We start from the raw sequence: 22,671 nt of genomic DNA on the forward strand, positions 1-22,671 counted from the left end.
CCACTCTTCGCTCTTTGCAGAGGCAAACCCAGGAGCCCAATCCATCAAAGCCTGATGCTAACGAAGACCAGTAACCAATTAGCAATCCCCCAACTGACTCATCAGGGGTTCCTGAAACGTAGATGTGCTGCAGGGTGTTCACCTACTCTGACTACACTGCAAGTCTCTTGAAAAGCAAGCTTCGAGGTCATCCAGGCTATTCAAGTTTTAGGCTATTTTTAGGGCTCCAAATTATGTAGGGATATCCGGGAAGACTTCACAGATTTAGTCCCATTCCCACAGAGTTCAAGACTAAATTGCTCAGAAACTCATTTTATCCTCAAGGGTGTTTTCTTAATGTTTGGCTTATGCCCTCCTGCTTCTATTGGTATTTTAATTCTTTCTAAAAAATCTTATTAAACGTTATTTTAAAGGGAAAAATATGCTGCAGTCTTTGTGGGAGAAACATATTTTAAAGCATTTCCCATATTGGGAATGGAGGTCTAGAACATCTGAAAAGTCCCATCCTGCCTTTCCCATCAGCTTCAGGCTGTTACCACAGAAAATGTGAGAAGCAAAAAGGATGTATATTTTTAAAGGTACATAGACAGGAGAGGGCACAACAGTTGATGTGGTACCCTTTCTCTATCTCTGCCTTTTCCAAGAAGCTCCCATCAGATCCAGATGCTGTCATTGCTGTCCCAGGCATCACCACCTCTGTCAGGGCCTAAGCTGAATGCAGCAACTACAGACAAATTCTTGCCATTGCCCAAATTTATGTGCTCTAACTCCATGCACCTTCTTGATCAAAGAGGGAAACTATGTGCCAAACTTTGGCAACTTAATTGCCTAAAATTAGATGGAATAAGTACTACATGGTATCCTGCAAATCTCTGATTTATGGAAATGCCCTGGCCAGGCTAGCCAAGATCACTGGAAGCAAGTTGGAGCATCCTTGCTAGGAGCAAAGCCAACACTGGCAGAAGAGGGAATGCTCCATGAAACTGGAATTCACCCCTCCTCCTCTTAATCCAAAATAGCCCCACTGCTGGCTCATCAGGCTCAATCCAGAACTCACTGCTCTGGGGTCAGATAAGGAGAAAGGACTCATAGGCTGGAGATGTGCTGTGAAGGCAGCAGCATGTTGGCTGGAAGTGGCAGTGCTGGAAGGTTCACACAAAGGGGCTGTTAAAGACTGCTGATGATTTCTGTTTTGGGGTTTGGTTTTGAAGGCAGAACCAGACACTTGACTGCTGAATCTATAACCCAGCAAAGTGACTCTGCACAGCCTGGGGACAGCTGATGTATTAAGGCAAGACCACAGTGACTCCCTGCCCCGTCCATCACACAGCAGCCACTGGTCCTGCTGCACAGAGAACAAATGATCCTAACCATCCTAACTCGCTTGTCTACAGCATATTATGTTTTGAAATATTTATTGCCTCCCCAATCGGAAGAAAGAAACATTTCTCTCTTGGACATAATGAAGAACACATTTCCAGTACTTAACAGCTGGAAGCTGGAAAGGTGGCCAAAGAAAATCCCTATTTTTTTTTCTTCCCTTTAAAGTAAGCATCTGGAAAACTCATTTCTGGGGAAGAGGAGCCTTCTCAAATCAACCCAAGGAACGAGTCAATTAAACCTGGTCGCTATTCAGAGGCAGGGGCTGATAAGATCATATTGTGAGTGTGATATCAACAACATGTTTTCTGTCTGCCTCTGGCAGGTCGACTCCAGGAGGATGAAGAGAAGCTGTTTTTATTTAATGAAATGCAGCAACTCCTCCAGGCAGAGATCTTTAGTATGGTTTCAATCAGCCACTGAAGTATCAGGGAATTTTTTCCTCTCCATCCCACATCTTTTCAGCTGGTACACCCTGAGTGATGTTGACACATTCCTCTCCCCCCAGGATGGCAAGTGAGTCACCTTCACTCTTCAGCTTCAAGCTGTCCTTGGGACAAGCTCTTTCACCCTGGGTTGGCATGAACAAGGAATGACAACTGGCACACATGATTGCAAGCAAAATACTGTTTTGTCCAGGCCAGACCCTCACACTAAGCCTTCCAGATGAGAAGACTCCTATTCCTCTCCTTCCACTGTTACACCATTACTCTCTGCACCCTGAGTGCACCCCAAGGTCTGGAGCCAGTCACTGAAGATGTAGGAGGGCTATACAGTAGTTGCTGACAGACCTGTGCCCTTCATCATGGTTCAGTCACAACTTCAAGCTGATGTCAGGCTGCTCAACCCTGCCTTCATTCCTGATGGAAAGGCTACAGAAGGTCCTGTCAGATAAGCACTCCCCAGGACAGTGCTCCTTGCCCCCAACCTTCAGGAAATCCCTGCTCTGGAGGCACCGACTGCTTTTCCCAGAAGTGCGAGCAGCTGAGGAGAACAGAAACACTCCACTTTGGATGAGATGTCTGGGAAAATGTTTTTCCTCTAACTTTCATGACAGGTTTGAATTCTTTCGGAGGGAGGACTAATGTGGGTTGTTTTGAAACAGGCGCTGTGTTATTGTAACCAATAACAGGAAATTAATGGCTCGCTCTGTGGTGGGACACAAGGCAGTCCCCCTGGGGCAGGCTGCTGGTTGTCCCCACCATGGCCATGTCCTGCGTGCCAGTTGTCACTGCTGGATGTGTAGCAGAGTCTGCAGAAAGCACTGGACACCCCTCAAAGGATCAGCAGCAGATAAAAAGGAAGAGGGAAGGCAGAGCCAAAGCCTTTCCAGGTGCCCCATCCAGTGCACTCTGTTCCCCACAGCTGGGGGGCTAGTGAAGACTAAAGCCTTTGTCTGGTGCACCTACCCTGAACATCAAATACACTTCCAAAAATGAACTGTGCTACCTCTCCTACCTTGGGGACAGGCAAAGAGACTCCCCTCCCTCCCTGAATCCTTGGCTGCCACGTACCAGCCACTGGAAGAAAAGATGCTTCTGGCAAACGCAAGATGTTTCTTTTTGAGAAGCAGAGTTAGCTCACGCTGTTCTCCAGCGTTATCTATCTCAGCATGAGACCGAGCCGTGCCAGAACAAACAGCACATCAAATAAACAACACACTAAGACAGAGCACGCTGCGGACACGTGCAGTCACTCTGCTCTCGAGCCCCAGTGGCTCCCGTGGCTCAGACATCTGCAGTGGCTTTACTTCACTCGCCGTAGAGCCACACTTTTCTCTGACCTGCCCCAGGGCTGCCTTGGAGGTTCTGTGCTGCCCAAAATGGGTCTTGCTGCTGACAGAGTAGCCCAGCCCAACTGCAACAGCTTCACTTCACCGAGGACTGATGCTTTCAACACAACTCCAGCTATCCTGGTTAGAAAGGTTCCGGCACACCCAACTGCAAACATCACTGCGAGCGCTCCTGCTCAGTCAGCATCAAGCCAGCAGCAGCACTAATCCACCTGCTCACGTTTCCAACACCGAATCTCTGGCTGATGCAGCAGCCAGGGATGGGAGGAAGTGGTGCAGCCCAGAACTTCTCCAGCCCATCAGTGCGTTTCGGGTCACGTCTCTGACCCAGTTTCAAATCCGGGTGGTTTCTATTCGCAGAGCTCGGGGAGCTGTGCCACAGCCCCAGCCATGCACCTGTCAGCCCCTCTCCCTTTCAGCAACCTGACCCTGGGCAGCCACGCCACGGACATGCTCACATCCTGTCCTGGCCCTGGGGACACTGGACTGCACCAGTACTCACTGCTGACGTGAGATGTGGGGAAAATAAACCCCAAAGCCTTTCCAACACCGGCACCAAAGATGACTTCCCAGCCTGCATAGCAGCCATCTCATGTTTCCCTCTTCCTGGTGGCGTACACACAGGATAACTGATCAGTCTCACCACTGCAGAAATCCAAGCCCTTAACCCCACTCCCTGCCCAAAAAATAGCATCACTAGGAGGATTTACTACCCCTCAAGACAGGTAAAAAGGACCGGAACTCACATACTAGTTATGGATACAGCGTAAGCACAGGATTACAAACTCAGCATGCCCAGAACACCCAGCACATGTCCTCACTGGAGAGATGTGGAACCACCAGCACTGCAGGCATGGGGAGTTCATCTCCATCAGGCTCTGGGATTTGCTCTGCCATTTGCTCAGGCAGGGACAGTGAAAGGGACATAACCACAAGGTAGAGAGGTGCACATCACCCTGCACCACTGCTGATCATCACCAGAACCTGTGCTGCTCCTTGGAGGAAGAACCAAGGACACGGGGCTGGTACCTGGGAGGTGGCAGTAGCACATCCTGAGATCAGCAAGAAGCTTTTAATGATCTAAATATCCCAAAACACCTTTAGAGCAGCTGCAGAGAGCAGCCATATAACTTCTACCCACCCTTTACTAAACACGCACAGTTATTCTAGAGGCAGGGTCCTTGCAAGTGCAATTTAGCATCGAGTACAGCACCGTGTGTAACAGCAACATAAACACCATGGGGTCTGCAATAAGTGGCTATTGGGAAGAAGTAGGATCTCAGCAGGATTCACGCTAACCTGAGCAGGTTTGGCTCAGGAGCTGTTAGACAGCTGTACTTCAGTCCAAGGGAGGCCACTGTACTGTACAGCCCTGCTCCCAAGGGAAGCTTTATAAATATTTTCCATGATAAACATTTGTAAATAGTGTCTTTCAACATGTCTGATACCAGATTCTTGATCTCCTATTTTTCAAAAGGAGAGTCATCATCTTCAAAGGAGGGGAGGCAAAGCCATTCATGCAAACAGGATAGCTACAAGCACTCCAGCTTGGCACTCGCCTCCAAAGCTGTTGACGTGGGTGTTTGTACTAGATGGTTTGTCTACCAGGCACAGCCAAAACCTCCCCTGCGATGCCTCCCAGCACCGTTCCCAGGCACAGGGTACGGCGCCCTGACAGCCTCCAGAAATCGGATCTGCCTGGGGAAACGTGATCACCTCCATTCCTTTGCTGCTGAGGGACAGGGGTCACATTCTGCCAAGATCACAGCAAAGCAGACTGGCATCTGACTCGGAGCCTCACGGTTCATGAAATCAATATACAGGCCACAGTAGTAATTTCGTCTCCTCTGCTCTTTGAAGAGTTCCCTCCCTTCCTTCTCCCCTGGCCACAAAGCCAGGCTCTGGGTGGTCCCTGCCAAGACTGTAAATTGACTTGTTGAAAGCCTTAGCAAAAGAAAGGTCAGATGCCTTATAAACTGAGCAGGACCCACAGTGCTGTACAGCTATTTTCACATTATGCGAAGGATATGCACATCCACACAGCTGATCACACCACAGCAGGCATCATATCTCATCCAGGTGCTCCCATGTTGCACAGGTTTTCCCCAAAATAGCACATGAAAATGTGATTCTTGATACCATGCCTCACATACACCTTCAGCTCAGCCCCTCCTGCTTCCCTGCTCCCACTGCCCAGCTCTGGGAAGGAAGAGAGATAAGGGGAGTGCTACAGAAAACATAAGTGCTTAAGAAATCTCTGATTTAGTGGAGATAAGAGGTCTGGGTAAGTACACACCACTGAAATAAAGACCACTGCTGAAAGAAGGGCGGGCACATGGGATGGCATGTGTCCTGGGTGGGGGCACAGCACAGGTATGTCATCTACTTCAGAGGTTAAAACCCAAGCATTTAAGCAATAATCAGCACTGGCATTCTCATGGTGCCACAGTCTGATGAAATGTCCAACTGGCCTTCATGGAAGCGTCTCCCTGAAGATGGTTCACAGGTGTCAGAGCAGCCCAGGGTGTGCAGAGTGGGATCCCCAAGGCCTGAGATAACACTCATGCATTTCAGACAAAAAGCAGCACTGGTGTAAAACAGAGGGGGTAGAGCAGCATCCTCCCTGACCTGAACTGATGGCATTATGATCCCAGCCTCTCCACTGTTTTAAGAGGTGCACAGACCTGCTATGAAAATTATTTGATAATGTGTCTCCTGGGTTGAAGAAGGCTGACAACAAAGTCGTGGGGGAAGAAAATAAGGAATTAACTGCATAGGAAAAAAAAAAAAAGTCATCTCCAAACACCGTGAGACTTACTGTATGAAGCAGTTATTCCATCTCTACAGCAAGCTCAGACCCAGAGGGAGACTGCTAGAAGTGAAACTGCAACAACTGAGGCTCTGCAGGGTCCAAATCAGCTCCACTCTCCTACCCAGTAACTCCAAACCAAGCGTTTCAGCTGCCAGCCCCAGGGATAACACAAGCCAGGAGTAATATCTCAGTGCAGCCCTTACTGTGAGCACACAATTCCCCAGGCTCCTTAATAAGACATATTAATTTTTCACACTGTTAAGGGGAAAGCAAACAGCTTAGGCATTTCTGTTCCTACATTAGGCTCTCAAGCACTTTTGCTGCATATCTTATCAGCACAGCTTCAGCAGCCTTTCCAAGCCGTTTCAAGACTTTGGCCTTCAGAAACCTGGAGAGGGGGGTGGAAAAACCCTCTATTCATACTTACCAAAGCATAGCACATTTTCAAGAGGACATTCCTGCCATCCAGAGCAAACAAATGTTCCCAACTGTACATTCTATGGGTTGTTTGAGTTGTAGCAAGTAGTATCAATACAGGTTCACTGCACAAGGTATTCAAATATTCTTAGGAGTTCCTGGGCCAGTTTAAAATTGAAAGGGAGAGGCCAGACAAAAGAATACTTGTCTGTGCTTTAGACAGCTTGCAGGCTGGTTTTTACACCCAGAGTTTTACAAGCACAGCTCCATCAGCTAGGACCACAAGCTTGTTGGGACGGGCTCTCCAGAGCGTGCTAGGAGCTGTACAAATCTGGGACCTGCTCCATGGCCAGGCATCCTAGGCCCTGCAGTACTAAAAATAAAAAAAAATACCACAAAAGAGCTATAGTAAGACCCTTTTCAGTACTGCCAAAGCCTTGCTGATTTGCTACGTTTGTTCAGGAAGTCCTTGGCTAAATCATGGGCTGAAAAAAGAAACCCTCGAGTCCCCTTCCACAGGATACAAGTAGGATTTTGTGCTTTAGATACTGGATGAGACTTGAAACAGCATCTGCTCTTTCTATGGCCAACAGTGAATCAGACATTCCCAGAGCTTTCTGAGGGTCTTGGGCAGTGATGTAATGATCCCACCACAATCCAGCAGGCATGCAGACAAATGCCACCTGATCTCCTATGACATGCAGGAGCCAAATCTTCTGTCTTACAGGGCACAGTGGGCAGAGCAAGGTGTCAGAGCACCAGCCCAGGTGTCAGCCCATCACACTGAAGAAGAGTTGTCTCTATACTCCCCAGCACCCAGAGCCCTGGACATCACTGCTTGGGCCACACCAAGGAGTTAAGCCTCAGGCACTGCAATTCACTACTTTGCTTGCCATTATCATCACAGCTCTGAATTTGTGACAGAAAGGCCTTTTGCAATCATGGCAGCGCTTGGGTGTCACCAAGCAGAGCCTCCAGCTATACACTGAATGGGGCAGGGGTAACCATAGTCTTCACCATACAACTGAATTCTACTAAAAAAAAAAAATAAAAAAAATAATCAGGCCTGTTGCAAGCTCAGCCATTTAATCCAACTAAAAAACCCAAGAGCGATATTAACCTTGACAAGGCACAACTTGTACGGGTGTGACACAGCAATTTCCCATCAAAGAGAGGATTTCAGACCCAACCTGTCTAACCCACCCAGGTCCTCTTTTTCCTTGCATTTATGGGATTTAAAAAGAAAAGGAAAAGAAAAAAATCCCCATGTCATACATTTCACTTCCAGAGCTGCAGGAAATCCACTCCAAGTCACATGCCAGCTTCAGCTCCGAGGGTTTCCTTGGGCCGTTCCTTTCAGCGACAAGGAGAACAAAGCAACCTTGGCAAATGGCCATGCTACAAGCAAACATTTCCCCCATTCCCCTGAATGGAGTGGATATCCTGTCACAAACCTGCGCTCATGGGAAGGGTGAGGAGGGGAAGGAAACGGAAGAGGACGAATTAGCTGAAAATTGGCACAACGTGAGAAGTCTCAGCTTGCCACCAAAGCCCCTGAAAGGCTTCTCATTTCAAATGGCCAAATGCCAAAGATGAATGACTCACACAAACCTCAGAGGAACCCCAAGCCCTCTGGCACTCAAGAGCAGTATACCTAAATGCCACTTCCTTTCCACTCTCCATTCCCTGTCTTTCTTAATTCTCCATTCCCTGAGTCAAGTGGTTTTAGAAGGTCCCTTTCTGGAGCACTGACTGAGAAGACCCAGCTCCAAGCAGAAGAGAGTGCCCCTTGCACCACATATTAGGTCCCTGCACCAAACCCAACTGCACCCACCTTCCAGGCATTTCAGCAGCATCGCCCTTCTGTAATTCCTCTGCATGGTCCCTGCAAGCTTTGACTGCACTGGGTTTAAAGCTCTGGTCGTTAGCAGATTTCAACAAAGCCAATCCCAACATGTGCAAGCAGGTTTATTCATCTAAAAATCTGCATTACAGCCATGCACACTATGTTAGCATTTGTCAGCAAGTTTCCCCACCATGACACTGCCATTCATAGCTGGGTTAGCTGACCCAACAGCAGCACATACCAGGGTCACAGCGGGATTAACATTCCCAAAGCACTGCTAACACCAGCAGAGATCTGCAGCTACTGTGTTTGTGTGGAGTTCTTACTGCTGTTTGGACCCATGAGGGTCACAAGAACACAGGGTTTGTCCTCAGGATCCCCCAAGACCCTGTTGCATTTACAGCTCCATTTACAGATACTTGAAGCAAGACCACTCTGAGGCAGAAAGCAATGACTGGTAAAGAAATCAAAAAACAAACCCCAGCCTGGAGTCCAGCCAAAATCTTTGTGCCCACTGAGTTTGGGTGGATGCAGACTTTGCAAAAGCCTGGAAAAGGATTAAGGAACAGCTTTAGCAAACAGCCAGGACAACAACAGTGAAGTCATGACGAAGCCAGCGATACAGCTTTCTGTTTGCAGTCATGAGTCTGTGATTACAGTTTGTAACTATGTGCAAATACCAGAAAGCCATTCTTTTCCTCTTCCCATCAAGGCTTGGCATCCTGCACATTTAACTAGATCCAAGAGATGCCTACAGCAGCATGCCAGCTGGATTTTGGTCACAGGGCATGCTCCGACCCACAGTGACAGGAACTTGGAGGAACCCATAAACAGAGCTCAGCTGAGAGTGTGAGGGAGAGCTCTGTATCAAAGCAGGCAGAGAAAGAAACAGGAAAGAGCAACTAAAAAAAAAAAAAAAAGAATTGTGGCAACTCTCAGTTTGGCTGTTTGCTTGTCCCTGCATGGGTTATGCAAACAACCACTGGTAGGACTCAGGATGCCAAGCAGAAGATGCAAAACGATTCTCAGGCAGAGCACACAAACTAGAGCGAGTTACACGCACAGGCTTGGACAGGAAATCTGCTCCATCAAAGATGCAGTTTTTAGCATACAGGTACATGGAAAAAAGACATCATTGATATGCTAATATTCTAGGATAAAGGCAACTTACTCTAAGGGAAGCTGTTTTAAGTTCCAGATAACCATGAACACCATGCAACACAGACACTTATCCCTGCAACAGGAGCTCAGCCAGTTTAACCCTGCTGGCAGAGCCCAAACTTCTCAAGGTAGATGGAGCTGGGAACAACAGGCATGATGCCTCCTGCCACATCATCCCCCATGAATGTTGTTTGACAGAAGGAAGGAGAAGACAGTTAACTACCATCCTAACACTGTCCTCCAGGAGCTCTGACTGACAAGCCCAGGCAAGTCTTATTGCAGCAGCAATTGCTAGCCCTGTTACCTGCTCATCTTCTCTGCCAGAGCTGTTAGCCCTGAGCAGACCTGTCAGGAAGCAGCATGTCAGGAAGCTACTCCAGAGCCACCTAGCAATCCAGCAGTGGCAGCACATCCAGTTTGCAACACATCCTTGCTGCCATCAAGTAGGTGATACCCAGTGCACCTGGAGAACATAAACCATCTTGGAAGGGGACTGAGAAGGGAAGTGGGTGCTGAGTTCCTAAACCATACCAGCAGCTCCATCTCTGCTCTCCCTGTCTCTGGCTGGTTGCCCTGCCAAATCAGGGTGTGTGGGGCCAGGCTGGGGTTCCTGGAGGAAACAGGAACCGTGGCTTCCTATACTGCACAGACAGGAGCTGGCACCATCCAGATGCACCTTCCATTAGCAGTGACCTCATGTTAACAAAGGCTTTTTATAGTCATGCTTGGCAAGTCCTTCTATGGAGAACACTTGGCAAGTCCTCTTATAGAGAACAAAGTAACATCATTCTCCTCATTCTTGTCAGGATCTGGTGACCAAAGTAGCCCCAAACCACTGTCCCATCCTTGTCTTGTCAAGGCCTTCTCCTCCTCCTCCCCAGATCTCCCAGTACATCCAATCTCTCCTCTCCAACCACCCCCTCAGCACACCTCCAGAAGCAAAATCTCAACTACCAGGTCTGTGTGAATAGGCCACATTTTCCTCATCTGCTGCCACTGATCCCAAGTCCCCTCATAAGCCATTTCTAAAGACTCTTCCAACCCATCACATCAGGTATGTGCCTTTCACCTTGTGTCTTCCTACTGGTTTCCCTTTTAATTTCTGTCACATAGAAAGCAATGTACTATTTACTGCACTGCTTGGCATTACACATGGGAGGGGAGGTCTGGAATTTGAAGAGCACTGAATCCAGAAAACAGGAAACGGCTGAGGATCAAGGCTGGGCACAGCCCAGAGGCCCACATTTATGACTATAATAAAAGGATAAGGCAGAGATGAAAGCAAAGCTGCACCAAGCTTGGTAAAGCATCAAAAGAAAGGTGCAGGGGGCTAGAACAGGCTTGAAAGAGCAGAGAAGCTGACTAGGCAGATGATCAGAAGTGTATTTAGCATCCTCCGTGCCAGCCCGGTGGATCTGAGCCAGTACACTGCTGTGCTGGAGCTGTGGACTGCAAGGACAGCTCCTGGAAACATGCCCCAGGAAGCAGGAAAAGCTCACTCGAGGGGCTTCTCATCTTGATCAGGACAAGCATCAAGAACTGAACTTACTGTGCAATGCCACAGGATGAGCCTGTCTCCCAGACCCTCAAGAAGAACAGGACTGGCAGCATCTCCAGGCTCACAGCCCTTGGCACTCGGGTGTGTTTGGAGGACACGAGTCCATGGACAGCCGAGCACCCCACAGGGGTAAGGGATGCTGTCACTTGCTGGAGGAAGATGACAGACAGAAAAGAAGGGCTGTGTGGGGCCAAGCCAAGAGCTTGACTCCAGAAATTCTCTTCTGCAAACAATTTTGTACTCACTTGTCTGGCGCTGCACAGGCTTCTGCACACAGGTTGTGCACAGAAAATGATGGAGATGGTTGCAGTATTCCCCCTCTGGAGATGGGATAAGCCAAATCACAGAAAATTCTAACTCACTTATTCGGATGCCAGCATGCTCTGTGCCAGAGCTGGGAACCTCTCTGGTTCCGCTGGGCACACCGACCTTCCCAAAACGCTCCCTGTAACATCTCTCTGAAGGAGGAAAACAACTCTCCAGTAAACAGGGGCCTGACCCAGACGGTTCTGCTCTGTTTTAACTTGCCTGGTACAACCACAAACAGAGCAGACAAAGCTGACCCCCAGAGCACGTGTATCCACTCACATTCACACCCGATTCAAGGCACGCTCTTGTTTTCCAGTCCAGCCAAGCAGACACTTTCCAGGAGAACAGCAAGAAATTACAAGGCTTGCCTTCCAGCTATTCATTACAAACTAAAGCCTCCCATACACCAGCTTGCAGCTCCCCTGACCTCTCCCCATCTTGTGCTCGCCCCGAGGCTTTTTTCTGATCTTTGAAGAATCCCAGGGAGTTGAGAAGGAAGGGACAGCCTGGAGGGAATGGTAGGAGACCTCTCCATTAGCCTCTTTGTTTCTCATCACACTAAGATTTAAAATAGGCAACAATATCTAGGGAAAAACTACAGTGGAAATCTTCCACGCACTTCTTAGAAACAGTAATTATCCTTTCATCAGTCATTACCTGGAGCTGTTCTGAGCAGGGAGGCTGAGGCTTATTTTAACACCTGGTTCAGGTCTAGGCAGAGCAAGCACAGCCTCTGGGAAGATTAAGTCGTTTAAGCACAAGGGTCATTTGTACAAGATGCAAAGGATGGGCAGAAACACCCTCCTTGGAGGTCACAAAAGGTGCTGCAATGCTGAGTGACCTGCCCAGAGCCTCCTGCTCCCGTGCTCTTCTCCGTGCTCACAGCCTGGCAGACGTGAGGCAGGGCAGGTCCTTTGGGAATCAAGTGTTACAAGTGAAATACCATCTACTCATTGCAGCCCTGGAATACTGATTTTAAGCAGTACTGGTTCATGACTTGAGTAAACATAACATACAATTAAAATTCACATGTCATCCCTGATTTACCTATGCTGCTATTCTGCACATCTTTTCCCTGACAGTAACCCACAGCAGCAGTAACAAAAAGGAAAGAAGTTTCAGCCTTGGCAGCTCTGGATCCTGGAGCTTGGCAAGGCTGTTTGAAAAGGAGAGGATGGCTCTGCTCTTGCTGCCAGAGGAGAGATGCCCGTTTGATTAACAACCAGACGCTCCCTTCCCGCTCACCTGAACGGCTCCCGCGCAGCCCTTGGAGCCAGGAATCTGGTGGGAGCTGGCAAATAGCACAGAAAGGTCGAGAAGGCCCAAGTAAAGGAAAAAAAAAATAAAAATCTCCCTTTATCGGCACAAAAAAATTCCCAAAAGACAGCTGCTGGTCTGGGTCAGGGGAACTGCAACTTTGAAGAAAACAGAACAGCCTTCACAGCTAAGTTAATTTAAACAATAAAGGGGAAAATGAATTGGGAGGGAAGAGAAGATCCACTTGGGCTTGGTGCCAGCTCCCAGCGCTGTATGCTCCCACAGTCACACCTTTTCTGCTTTTCCCAGAGAAGCATTACAAATATGCACCCCACTTGCACTCCACAGCCATGGCAAAGGACAGCAGCACTGAACAGGCTCTGTATTTAAATGGGAGCCCCAGACCATCTCAGATTAGGGAACTACAGTTCTGAAGTCTCTAAACAGAAGAAGATCTTGATCTACTTTTGAAGAATTCAATGGCAGTTGCAGAGAACTCTACACAGGAGAAGAGACCATAGGCTGAGCTGTTCAAAGTAAAAAGGATTTCTGCTCAGCCTACTTAACATGTTTTATTTTTAATACTGCTTTTGCTCCAAGAGCTGGAGAACAATTTGGAGAAAGAAGGTCTTTGTTAGAGATTTTACGCCCCAGCCCTTTATTTAAGGTGCAAAAGCTCACAATAAATGTCACTAAGCCCTCCTACCCCTTTCCCACAGTGGTGCCCCAGCACAGTGAAGACCAAGTAGTCTTTAACAGTAAGAGATGTTAAGAAAAGTAAAAACCATGTAGAAAAAAAAGAAAATATCTTAAATCTTCACCCGTTCTTGCAATGCTCCATGACAAACCCACCAGGCAGATTAGGCAGCCTGTGGCCCTGAGAGAAATGGACACTGTGCATTTCCCAGCAATGAGCTGGGGAAAATGTTGCAGAAGACATTCCCCATCAAGGGGAAGAAAAGGAAGAGACTGATTTCAATTTTCCCCCTGTGTACAGCAAGAATGAACAAGGATGTCTCACAGGGAAATGCAGGCAGCAGTTACATCACCCAGAGGCACTAAGAGCTCTCACAGCAATGGAAATGAAGTTGCCAAAGGAACAAGATGAAAGAAGGCAGAAATCTACCTAGTTTTCAGCTGAAAATCTTCCCTATCCCACACCAAGCCCAGGGAAAGCAGCCACTAAGCAACAGCTCCCTTCAGGAACAACCACAAGCATTCTGTTGCTGTTTCATGAGTTCACTCATCAAGAAGGATTTTTCAATTAATTAGCCAGGGAATAAACAGCAGATTCATCTGCATGCTGAAGGCTTTTGGGAGGGAGGTAAGCCTTGGCCCATCTCTTTGCAAGGCTTTCCTTCCAGCTCCCTTTCAAAGAGGGCTCCTGAAGATCTCCACCATCAGCTTCCAATATTATTTCAATTAAATGAAAATAAGTGGAAGGTTAGAAAGTGAGGTGAAAGAAGATTTCAGAGCATTGTGACACACAAGGTACTGCTTCAGTGATGTTCCTTTAGCATTAGGCCAGGTCTAATCCAGTCCAGATCTGCCAAAGATGAGCAGGGATTTAATACTCATTTACAAGAAATCACACAAAGAGGATTGAGCTGCTCACGAAAGTCAGGCATTTGACTACATTTGCACATTTGTAGGTATCCTGCAAAGCCAGTCCTGAGGGGCCACATCTGCAGTGCAAGAGGGGACAGAAGTAGGTTTATGCCCTGAAAATCCACCTGGGGAAAAACACCCATCTCCTTTAGAGCAAAGTTTTGCACTGAAAGACCAGCAGCCTGTTGGCCAAGGGCTGAAGTGCCCTGTGTGTACTGTGTATCAACACCTTCACTTCAGAGCTAAAAGAGTTAATCAGTCCAGAGGCCAGAAAAAGTGGCAGCTTTGGCATTGTAATTACTAGAAACCTCATGAAATGCTTCCCAAAGCACCCAGTAAGTTATCAAACTACTCCCTTGCAGAGAGACATCCTACAGTGACTACAAAACACACCTTCAGACTGGCCCAGGGTCTTTTCTCACAATCCCTTTAATTCCCTTTCCATCTTCATGAGTTACCAATGAATGAAACTTTATTTTTCTCTTTTTAACCCCAAAGGGAGCTGCATTTTAAGCAGTAACACTCTGTACCTCTCCAAAGGAGGAGGCTTCTCTTCTCTCCTCAGCAGCAGAGGTGAATGGTGTTTCTTGCCAGTCACGGGTGTGTAGGGGAGGCTGTGTGCCCTCCATGAGGCACTGCTGGATTAAATACCTTTGGGGTGTAAATCAAAACTCCCTGCAAAGCTTCAGTCTGAAATTCTGTTCTCCAGTGTCACCAGGGCCAGCAGACAACGCGGGGGGAGATGGGGGATGAATCCAGCCACCTTCTCACTGCAGTAATTAACCTCAAGCAAGCACTGGCACGAAGCTCCTGCTCTTGCATGACTGCAAGCATTCCTCCCCACAGAGTTTATCATAAAGCACCAACTGTCCATAAACATCTCTGGGAAGGGCTGGCCTGGGTTCACCTTCATGCAAGGAAGATGTCGGGGCCTGGCAAAAAGCCAGCCATTCATGTTTCTTTAAACCTCCTGATTTTTGTCAGCTCTGACTCAAATGACCTTCTTGTAAAAAAAAAAAAACAAAAAAACCCAACAAAAAGAATCTTCCATCACACCCTTTCCTCCCCTCCACCCACTGTGGCACTTAATCACTGCAGGATCACAGGGGACAATTCCCATGGTGGCAGTGAGTCATGGTCTCCTGTCCCTCTGCCCTCTGCACAGCCCCTCTGCAGCAGAGGCACTTCCCCATTTCCAGCTGGTCTGGAGCCTCCAGGCAGGAGAGGAAATAGCTTGGAGCTGAGCAGCAGTGGGGCAAGCTGAAGAGCCTCCATCACACCATGGACCTACTCCCTCCAAGCCAGGTAGGACAGCCAGGTTTGGGACTCTGACAAGTCCACATTGTCCAGCAACAGCAGTGTCCTCCCAACACAGCAAAGTCAATTCTTCCACCCTGCAAGACTGAGCTGTGCTTCATCCTTGGTGCCATGATGTATTTTACAACAAATCCAAGCAGCAGCCCAGCCATTCATCCTAAATATACTAAATCTTTAAGCACAAGATCATGATTAAAAGCAATATAAAAAAAAAAAAAACCACCCTCTTCATACTCCTCTCTTCAGCAAGAAGAAAAATCACTCATCCTCATGGAGGGAGGAACAGACACAGCACCAGCAGGAGCAGTTCCGATCCAACCTCCCCAGCAGATAATCGGACACAGCCTCTTCCCAAACCGTTGTGGGAGCTCTGATCCGCCTTGCTGATGAAGTCATTAAGATTAGGCCACTGCTGGCACTAAGATGACGTGAGGCGAGTGTTTAATATCCTCACACCAGCTGGGTGGCCAGCCCAAGCCATTCTTTAACTTATTTGCTGGCTGTGAATATTCCTCCTTCTCTCCTTCCCATAGGATTTTAACATCCCTGTGAGGAGAGCAAGCTCCCAGCTAGGAAAAGCAAAGACCAACAGGCTGCTTAATTAACTGCCCCTCTCTCAGTTGCCACAGCCTCGCCAAATGCTGGAGAAACCCGATTCCAACGGGTAATTAAGCACTTCTGGCTTGAGAGGGTCAAAGCCAGCAGGGAAGCACAGCAGCAAAGGAAGGGGCTGACACCATAAACCCTGTGCCAGCCCCTGCTGTGCCCCCATGCCATCAGCTCTAGCACTCCAGGCACTCATGACTCCCCAGAGGGATAAAGGCTTTTAGTGGCCATCAGTCCCTTAAATTAAATCTTAATTGGTCCAAGAGCTCCCTAGAGGGATACACGAAGCAAGGAGAGGCCTTGTTTGCCAGCCAAAATAAAGCCCTGCTCTCAGATGTGCCTTTGAGGGTGTTGTTACCTGTGCTGTTTCACAGGTATCCAAGGAATTTCTAAAGCCTGGCTGCCAGGTACGCTGGCCTGATCCTGTGCTCACCCTGCTGGGTCCCAAGAATTCCTCTTTCTCTCTTCCATCCTTTCAACCAGACTCAACTTCAAAAGGAGGAAATCAGAGATTCCGTAACATTTCATCTTGTTTCTATTGCCTGACCTACCAAAACAAAGCAGGGAAAAGCAAAGACCTGACTCTCACCAGGAGCATAAACAGGTTATTACAGCAATTACATGCAATAAGGGTACATATAAAGGGGAATCCACTAAAAATGGGCTGGAGCCTTTGGTTTGCCCAGCTGTTGAGACCAGCTGGGTATGATGTATTGCATTGGTGGCAGAGGGTCTGTGAGCCCAGAGAAAATCCACACCAGGTAAAGCATCTCTCTGCAGCACCATGTACAAATTCTGGTACCAATCCTGCAGAAATCCCACCTCCCTGGGTACCAAGGGCAAATAGACTCAGGAGAGGAGGGAGGTGTTCAGCTCCATTTTAACAGTACTGCAGCCCCTCCAGATTATTCCAGGCTCTGGCTCCCAGCACAGCAGCTCTTAAAGCCACAAACCCCCAGGTGAGCCAAATGCAGCAGCTTGCAGGAAACACAGCACAGCTGGCCTAAAGCCAGAAAGTTGCCACAGAGAACGACAAAGAGGAGGAGAAGCTCCCAGGGAAAGCTGGTCCTTGAAAATCCCTCTCCAGAAGACGTGAATGATTAGAAAGGCACATTGCAGGCTGGCCCTTGGACAGAGGGGGAGAGCAAAGCAATCCACTCAGCAGCACATCCCTGCCAGCTGGGATGTTTCTAAGAGACACAGCAGATGCCACCCACGCTGGTGAGGGCTCAGCACAGCGTGTGCAGCCCCGGGAGGCTTTGCCCACACAGCTATTGTGTGATGCCTGGTGTGCCCCAGGCATTAGCAGATATTTCACTGGTGCTGTGCACAGCACAGCTTTGGACAGCTGGCACTTGTGGGAGAGAACAAATTTGTGGAGGGTCTTTGAGAGACTCCAAATGAGTGCTATAGGGCAGAGACAATCCTGGGGACTACAGTCTGTGTTGGAGGCATCTAACAGAAGGGTGTCCTCATCAATAGAGCCCAGGTATCCATGGCTGTAAATCTGGAGTCAGACACCTGACAAACCACAGTGACAAATGAGCCTTTACTCCACCAGAGGATGAAAAAGCCACCTGCAAGGCCAGGGCAAAGCTTCAGTGTCCGACAAGGCTCGAAATCCCTGCAAACAGTGCAACCTCCCACAGGGGCAGTGACTCAGCCCCTGAAAGGCTGCTGAGCAATCACAGCAGCCAGGTTTCCTGTGCAAGAGGTGAGCTGCCCACAGTTCCACAACTGCCCCATCCCATGGACCTTCCAGTCAAGGAGAACCCAAATGTGGCTTGTAGCAGAGCTTGGGGAAGCACAGCAGAGGAGGTGAGAGCCCATCCCTACCTGTTCGTGGGGGCCCTTCAGTATGTGTCTGCTAAAGTCTTACAAACTATGGAGCAAATGCCACAAATGCTGAATCACAAGGGCTAAGGCTGCCAGGGAGCAGCTGGGACTGTTCAGCATTGCAGAAGGGGTGTCTCACACACCCCTGTCCTGGCCGAGGACTGAGGAGTTCCCCCATCCAACAGCCAGAGTAGTGGCTCCATACCAGAAAGCAGACCCACATCCCTCAGCTCTTCAGATCTCTGGCTTACAGTGCCTTCCTGCCTTTGCACTCCAGCCAGGGCATCTTTTCTGCTGCTTCCCTCTAAGCTGAGGAAAAACTGAGAGAACACTCCATTTCCAGAGGGACAGCTCTGTGGATGAATAGGAGCAGCCAAGGAGGCAGTGGGGGCTGGCAGCCCTGCTATTACAATGGTAATTCCCTTTGACTTGCCAGCATTAGAGACCAAACATCCATTGTCATCCTTTGTCTTCTATAGGAAGATCTTCAGCACGGACTCGCTGTTTTTAAAGTTTTAAATGCACCAGCTAAAAGTTTTAGAGAGCAACCTTGAATTTCTCAGGGCTATATTTTCCAGTTTTGGGGTGAAGCCTTGCTAACTGTCCCCCTTCAAGAGGCAGGTACCCTCTAAGGGGAAATGGCACCTACAAAATGTGGTGGGTTTCCATGAGTGACTCAACTTTTAGGGAGAATCTAAATAGTAACAATAAATAACACACAATTTGTTATAACTGTATTAATATAGTTAATATTACAAACGGGCAAAAGGTTTTCCCTTCCATATTTTAACCAGAACCTCATGCCACGTTACTAAATGAGTGGGTTTTGTCCCACACTTCCACAGAGGTCTACTAAAGGATTTTAGAAGCACAGCAGCAGGTCCTCACCAGCACCACCTACAACATAACGAAGAAGGGAATTGGGTTACCTGTCCAAGGTCCAAAGTGACGTTGACCTGGTTGAACTCCAGCCCCCGGGAAAGAGGGGGGCTCTGCCACCAGCGCTCGGTCCCATCAATGGCATTTGTGATGGGGTGGGCCTTGTTGCTGTTTGCAGAGGAGCAGATGTCGCAGTACTGGCCCTGTTGGAAAGTACAAAACCAACACTTAAACCCCAGCCAGAAAAACGTGGTACAAAGCAAGACAGGTATGACAGCAATTCAGAAAATACAGGGTGTAAGCCTACCGATGCAAATCTATATATAAACTTTTTGTTTGCGCTGATTTGAAGCATGAATGGAAAAAGGAACACGAAAAGGCTCAAAAACCCCCTCAACCACCCAGTGTAGAATTTTGGCTGCTCTAAGCAGCATCCCTTCTATATTGCAGATATGCATGGAGTGCTGGCAAAGGAACCTGGACACAAAGAACTCGTTACCAGATGCAGAGGGAGAAGCCACACCACAGTAGAGAACAGTAGCTCAAGCTCTATGGGCACCAGCTCCTCTGCTGAGGCTGCCATTCACACCCCTGCTGATGCCCAGAGATCCTGACCCAGATCATTCAGTCATTTCTAGAGACTCAGACTGGCAGTTCCTCTGCCCAACTCCCTGCAATCTTTTTCTTGTCCACCTATTCATTTCACAGTATAGTCCTTTCAGCTACATTTTCAAGCTTAATAGTCTCACAGCAGAGTTCCTTTTGCTGATGATGCTGCAATGCAAGGCCAGAAGGGGACAGCCCCAGCTGTCAGCTGGCCAGGCACCTCACTGCCATCACTTCTCTGCCTTGCCTTTGTGGTGCGGGTGGTTGTGTCAGCTCCATGGACACGGTGCCAGAGAAAACAGCCCTGCAACTTTAACAGCACGACCAGACAAAAGACCTGAGCTGTTAGGGGCAATTCTTTCTTTCCCATTAAGGGACAAATGAATCTGACCCACTCTCAAAAAAACCTGCAAATAGCCCTGAAAATTGGCAAGTTATTTCTTTTGTGGAGCCACTGTTCTGTCGCTTGAATTGCTGCTACAACAGCCTAGAAGGGGACTCTGTTACGGGCAGTTTTCCTTTTAAAGGCGCAGTTATCCCCAGGCAGGAATGCTGCCCTTGCCTGTCCCAGCTGCAGCCAGCGTTAATATTACACCAGGTACAAGATCTCAAGACAGGCAATCCCCTTCCTGTTCACTGCATCTGCACCCCTACAAGGGCTGAGGCAAGACAGAGCCACCGCAGAGCGTGTGATTTTCCAGATGCTCCAAACTCTGGAGGAATCTCCGTGCAAAGGAAACAGATTTCACAGCATTCTTCCCCACAGCCATGCCCTATGTTATTTGCAGGCAATTATGCAACACAAATTGTCCTGAACAAGAACACATTTTCATTAAGTGTTCTGGAGATATGAAAACAGCAGACTGGGTAAGCACAAGGCCAAAGAAAAAGGAAGCTAAAACCACCCAGGTAACCCTGACACCCACTGTACAGAGCACCCGCTGTACAGAGAGGTCAGGACAAGGCTCGTTAGAACATGCTTTGAGCCAGGAGGGAGAGCAGACCAGATAAAACTGACCCAACTCTTCAGCTCAAACCTCTAATGGGAACCGGTGCAACAGGTTGTGTGGAAATTTCTGCTGCACAATGCACAACACTGGGAGGGGGGGGCAGTGAGGCAAGGTTACAAAATGGGGATAAATAACAAAAATAAAGTGTTCTCATAGTTTAAATTCTTGCTACAGATGTAAAAACCATTTTGGACCCAAAGTTCACATCGACTGAAGACGGTCAACTCAAGTTAAATTAGAGGGGACTAAAAATTAGGATCAGCTGCTCCACATTTGTAATGCTGCTGTTGTCCCTCCCCACTGCTGTGCAGCCTGGGCTGGAAACACATCAACAGCTGAACCAAGTTCGCTGTTAAAAGTGTGATTAGCCTCTTTGATGCACCAGTTGCTCATTAGTTGTTTCATTAGAGCCAGACCTAAAGCTGGTGAGAATCATTTCCAGCTATTTGTATTTTAGAGAAACTCAGGCTCCCGCGCAGTGCGTCAGGTTCTCCACAGGGGAGTTCTGACATCAGCAGAGGACTTTAATTAAAAAAGCAATTGTGAGCAGCAGGCTTAGCGAAGACAGCAGGTTGCCAGAGCAGAAGAGGTGTGGACACCGCTAAGGTCCATCAAAGAAAAAACTTTGCAAAAAGAAAGCAATGCAAGAAGTTGCAGGGGAGCTTAGAGAACATAAAACTGCCACTATCAGAGCAAACTGCAAAGAGAGAGATAAGGAAGAGGTTTGAATGGAGGGCAGCTCACAGAGACCTGCAAGGCCCAATCCTGTTCCTACTCAAGTCAGTGGGAACTTTGAAGTTTCCCCAGAGCATGAAGACCAGCCAGGCACCCCACTGGCAACACTATAAATAGGTGGCTTTGTCCCAGTTTATCTGGCCCTGCCATGACCCAACATCAGCTCTCCTCACCTGATTTATCAGAAAACCACAGGGAGCATGGGGCAGCCTGGGCTGCTGGGGATGAGGTAAAAAGGGCAGGAAATGGGGGGTAAAAAGTACTGTTTCAGACAAGTAAAATGCACGCTCGCTGCTACCAGGGCTGTCCTTGCAGAGCAGCTGCTCAGGCAAAGTTAAGCAGTGCTGTCTCACCAGGTGTTTTTTTCTGTGAGCAACAGCACCTTGTTCTAAAAACTTTCATTTTCAGCCACAGTTAAACCCCTGAAGTCCAACTCTATCACACATGTAAATGCAAAAGAGACACGTATAGAGAGGTACAGCATCAATTGTCACCCGGAGCATGGAGAGCCCTGGGCTGAGCCGGATTCCCAGTGCCACACGGGACAGACATGGTCAGACATGCACCAGGACAAATGGTCACTGACTACTGTAGGATATCAAAAGAGAATGTCACTAAATTCATAGACGCTCAGGGATGAAATAGCTTCAGATCTCATCTGTTAGTGACACCTGGAAGAGCGAGAGGACCAGACCTCTGGTCAATGCCCACATACAGCTCAGCACCACAATTCACTGTGCAAACCAGTGCTTGGAACACAGGGTGAGTGTGAAGACAGGCTTTAGAGGAAGGCAAAAGTTGCACTGACTTGAAAACAGTGAAGTTTGTTTTCTGTTCTTAAATTCTGAGGTCTAGAATTCCTTCAATTAATGCTAGTAACTTGTCTTACTGTTATACTCCTAATCTCCTTAAATAGTTGTCTACAACCCTGCCTCACTCCAAGCACAATATACAATCCCTGCTGGAACAGCCCCCTAGGCAGAAGGGTGGGATGGGGAACATGAGCACACTGCTATGCCTTTGCAGAGTTGTCTGTCTTGGAAGACAGCTACAAACATCTGCAGCAAAGCTCAATCAGAAAAAAAGAAACCTGTGACCTCCCTTTTGCCTCATCTTCAAGACATGATCATTAAGGCAGGATCGCCCATGCTGAAGAGTGAGTTGGACAAGGGAATCAAACCTCCATGGCAAGTCCCTTTCAGCACACCTCAGCACTGCTGTGCATCACATCCTTCCAGACTGAAAAGCCCCCCACGGTTGGAAATGCTCTCTTCTGCCAAAAACCCCTGAATAAAGCAAAGGAAACTCCTTGAAAAGGTTTACAGCCTTCCCATAAGCTGTGCCAAAACCACTGCAAGTGTCTTTAGAGCACCATTATTTCAGAAAGCTTAATGATTATTCGCATTTTAAGACTATCATGTCTTAAAGTCAGTGAACTCCATTTTCTGAAGTTTTCTACAACGTCAAATTAAAACAGTAGAAAACAGAGAACTAACTGAACTAATTTATTAGATGACTGTATTAATGTTTATTCTAAGTCTT

General features: G+C 48.0%; 1 protein-coding gene across 2 annotated transcripts in view; it reads right to left on the reverse strand.

Moving 5' to 3' along the window:
• The window catches only part of LAMA5 (laminin subunit alpha 5), an 87,213-nt gene that overhangs the window by 61,895 nt on the left and 2,647 nt on the right, over window positions 1–22,671 (reverse strand). For both annotated transcript variants that reach the window (XM_051803490.1, XM_051803489.1), the window contains exon 2: window positions 18,829–18,981. In XM_051803490.1, the coding sequence (XP_051659450.1) occupies window positions 18,829–18,981 (153 nt within the window). The remainder of the gene's footprint in view (window positions 1–18,828; window positions 18,982–22,671) is intronic.

This window comes from Manacus candei, unplaced genomic scaffold (assembly GCF_025592945.1).
Source record: "Manacus candei isolate 608988 ecotype Guabito, Panama unplaced genomic scaffold, ASM2559294v1 h1tg000057l, whole genome shotgun sequence".
NCBI lineage: Eukaryota > Metazoa > Chordata > Aves > Passeriformes > Pipridae > Manacus > Manacus candei.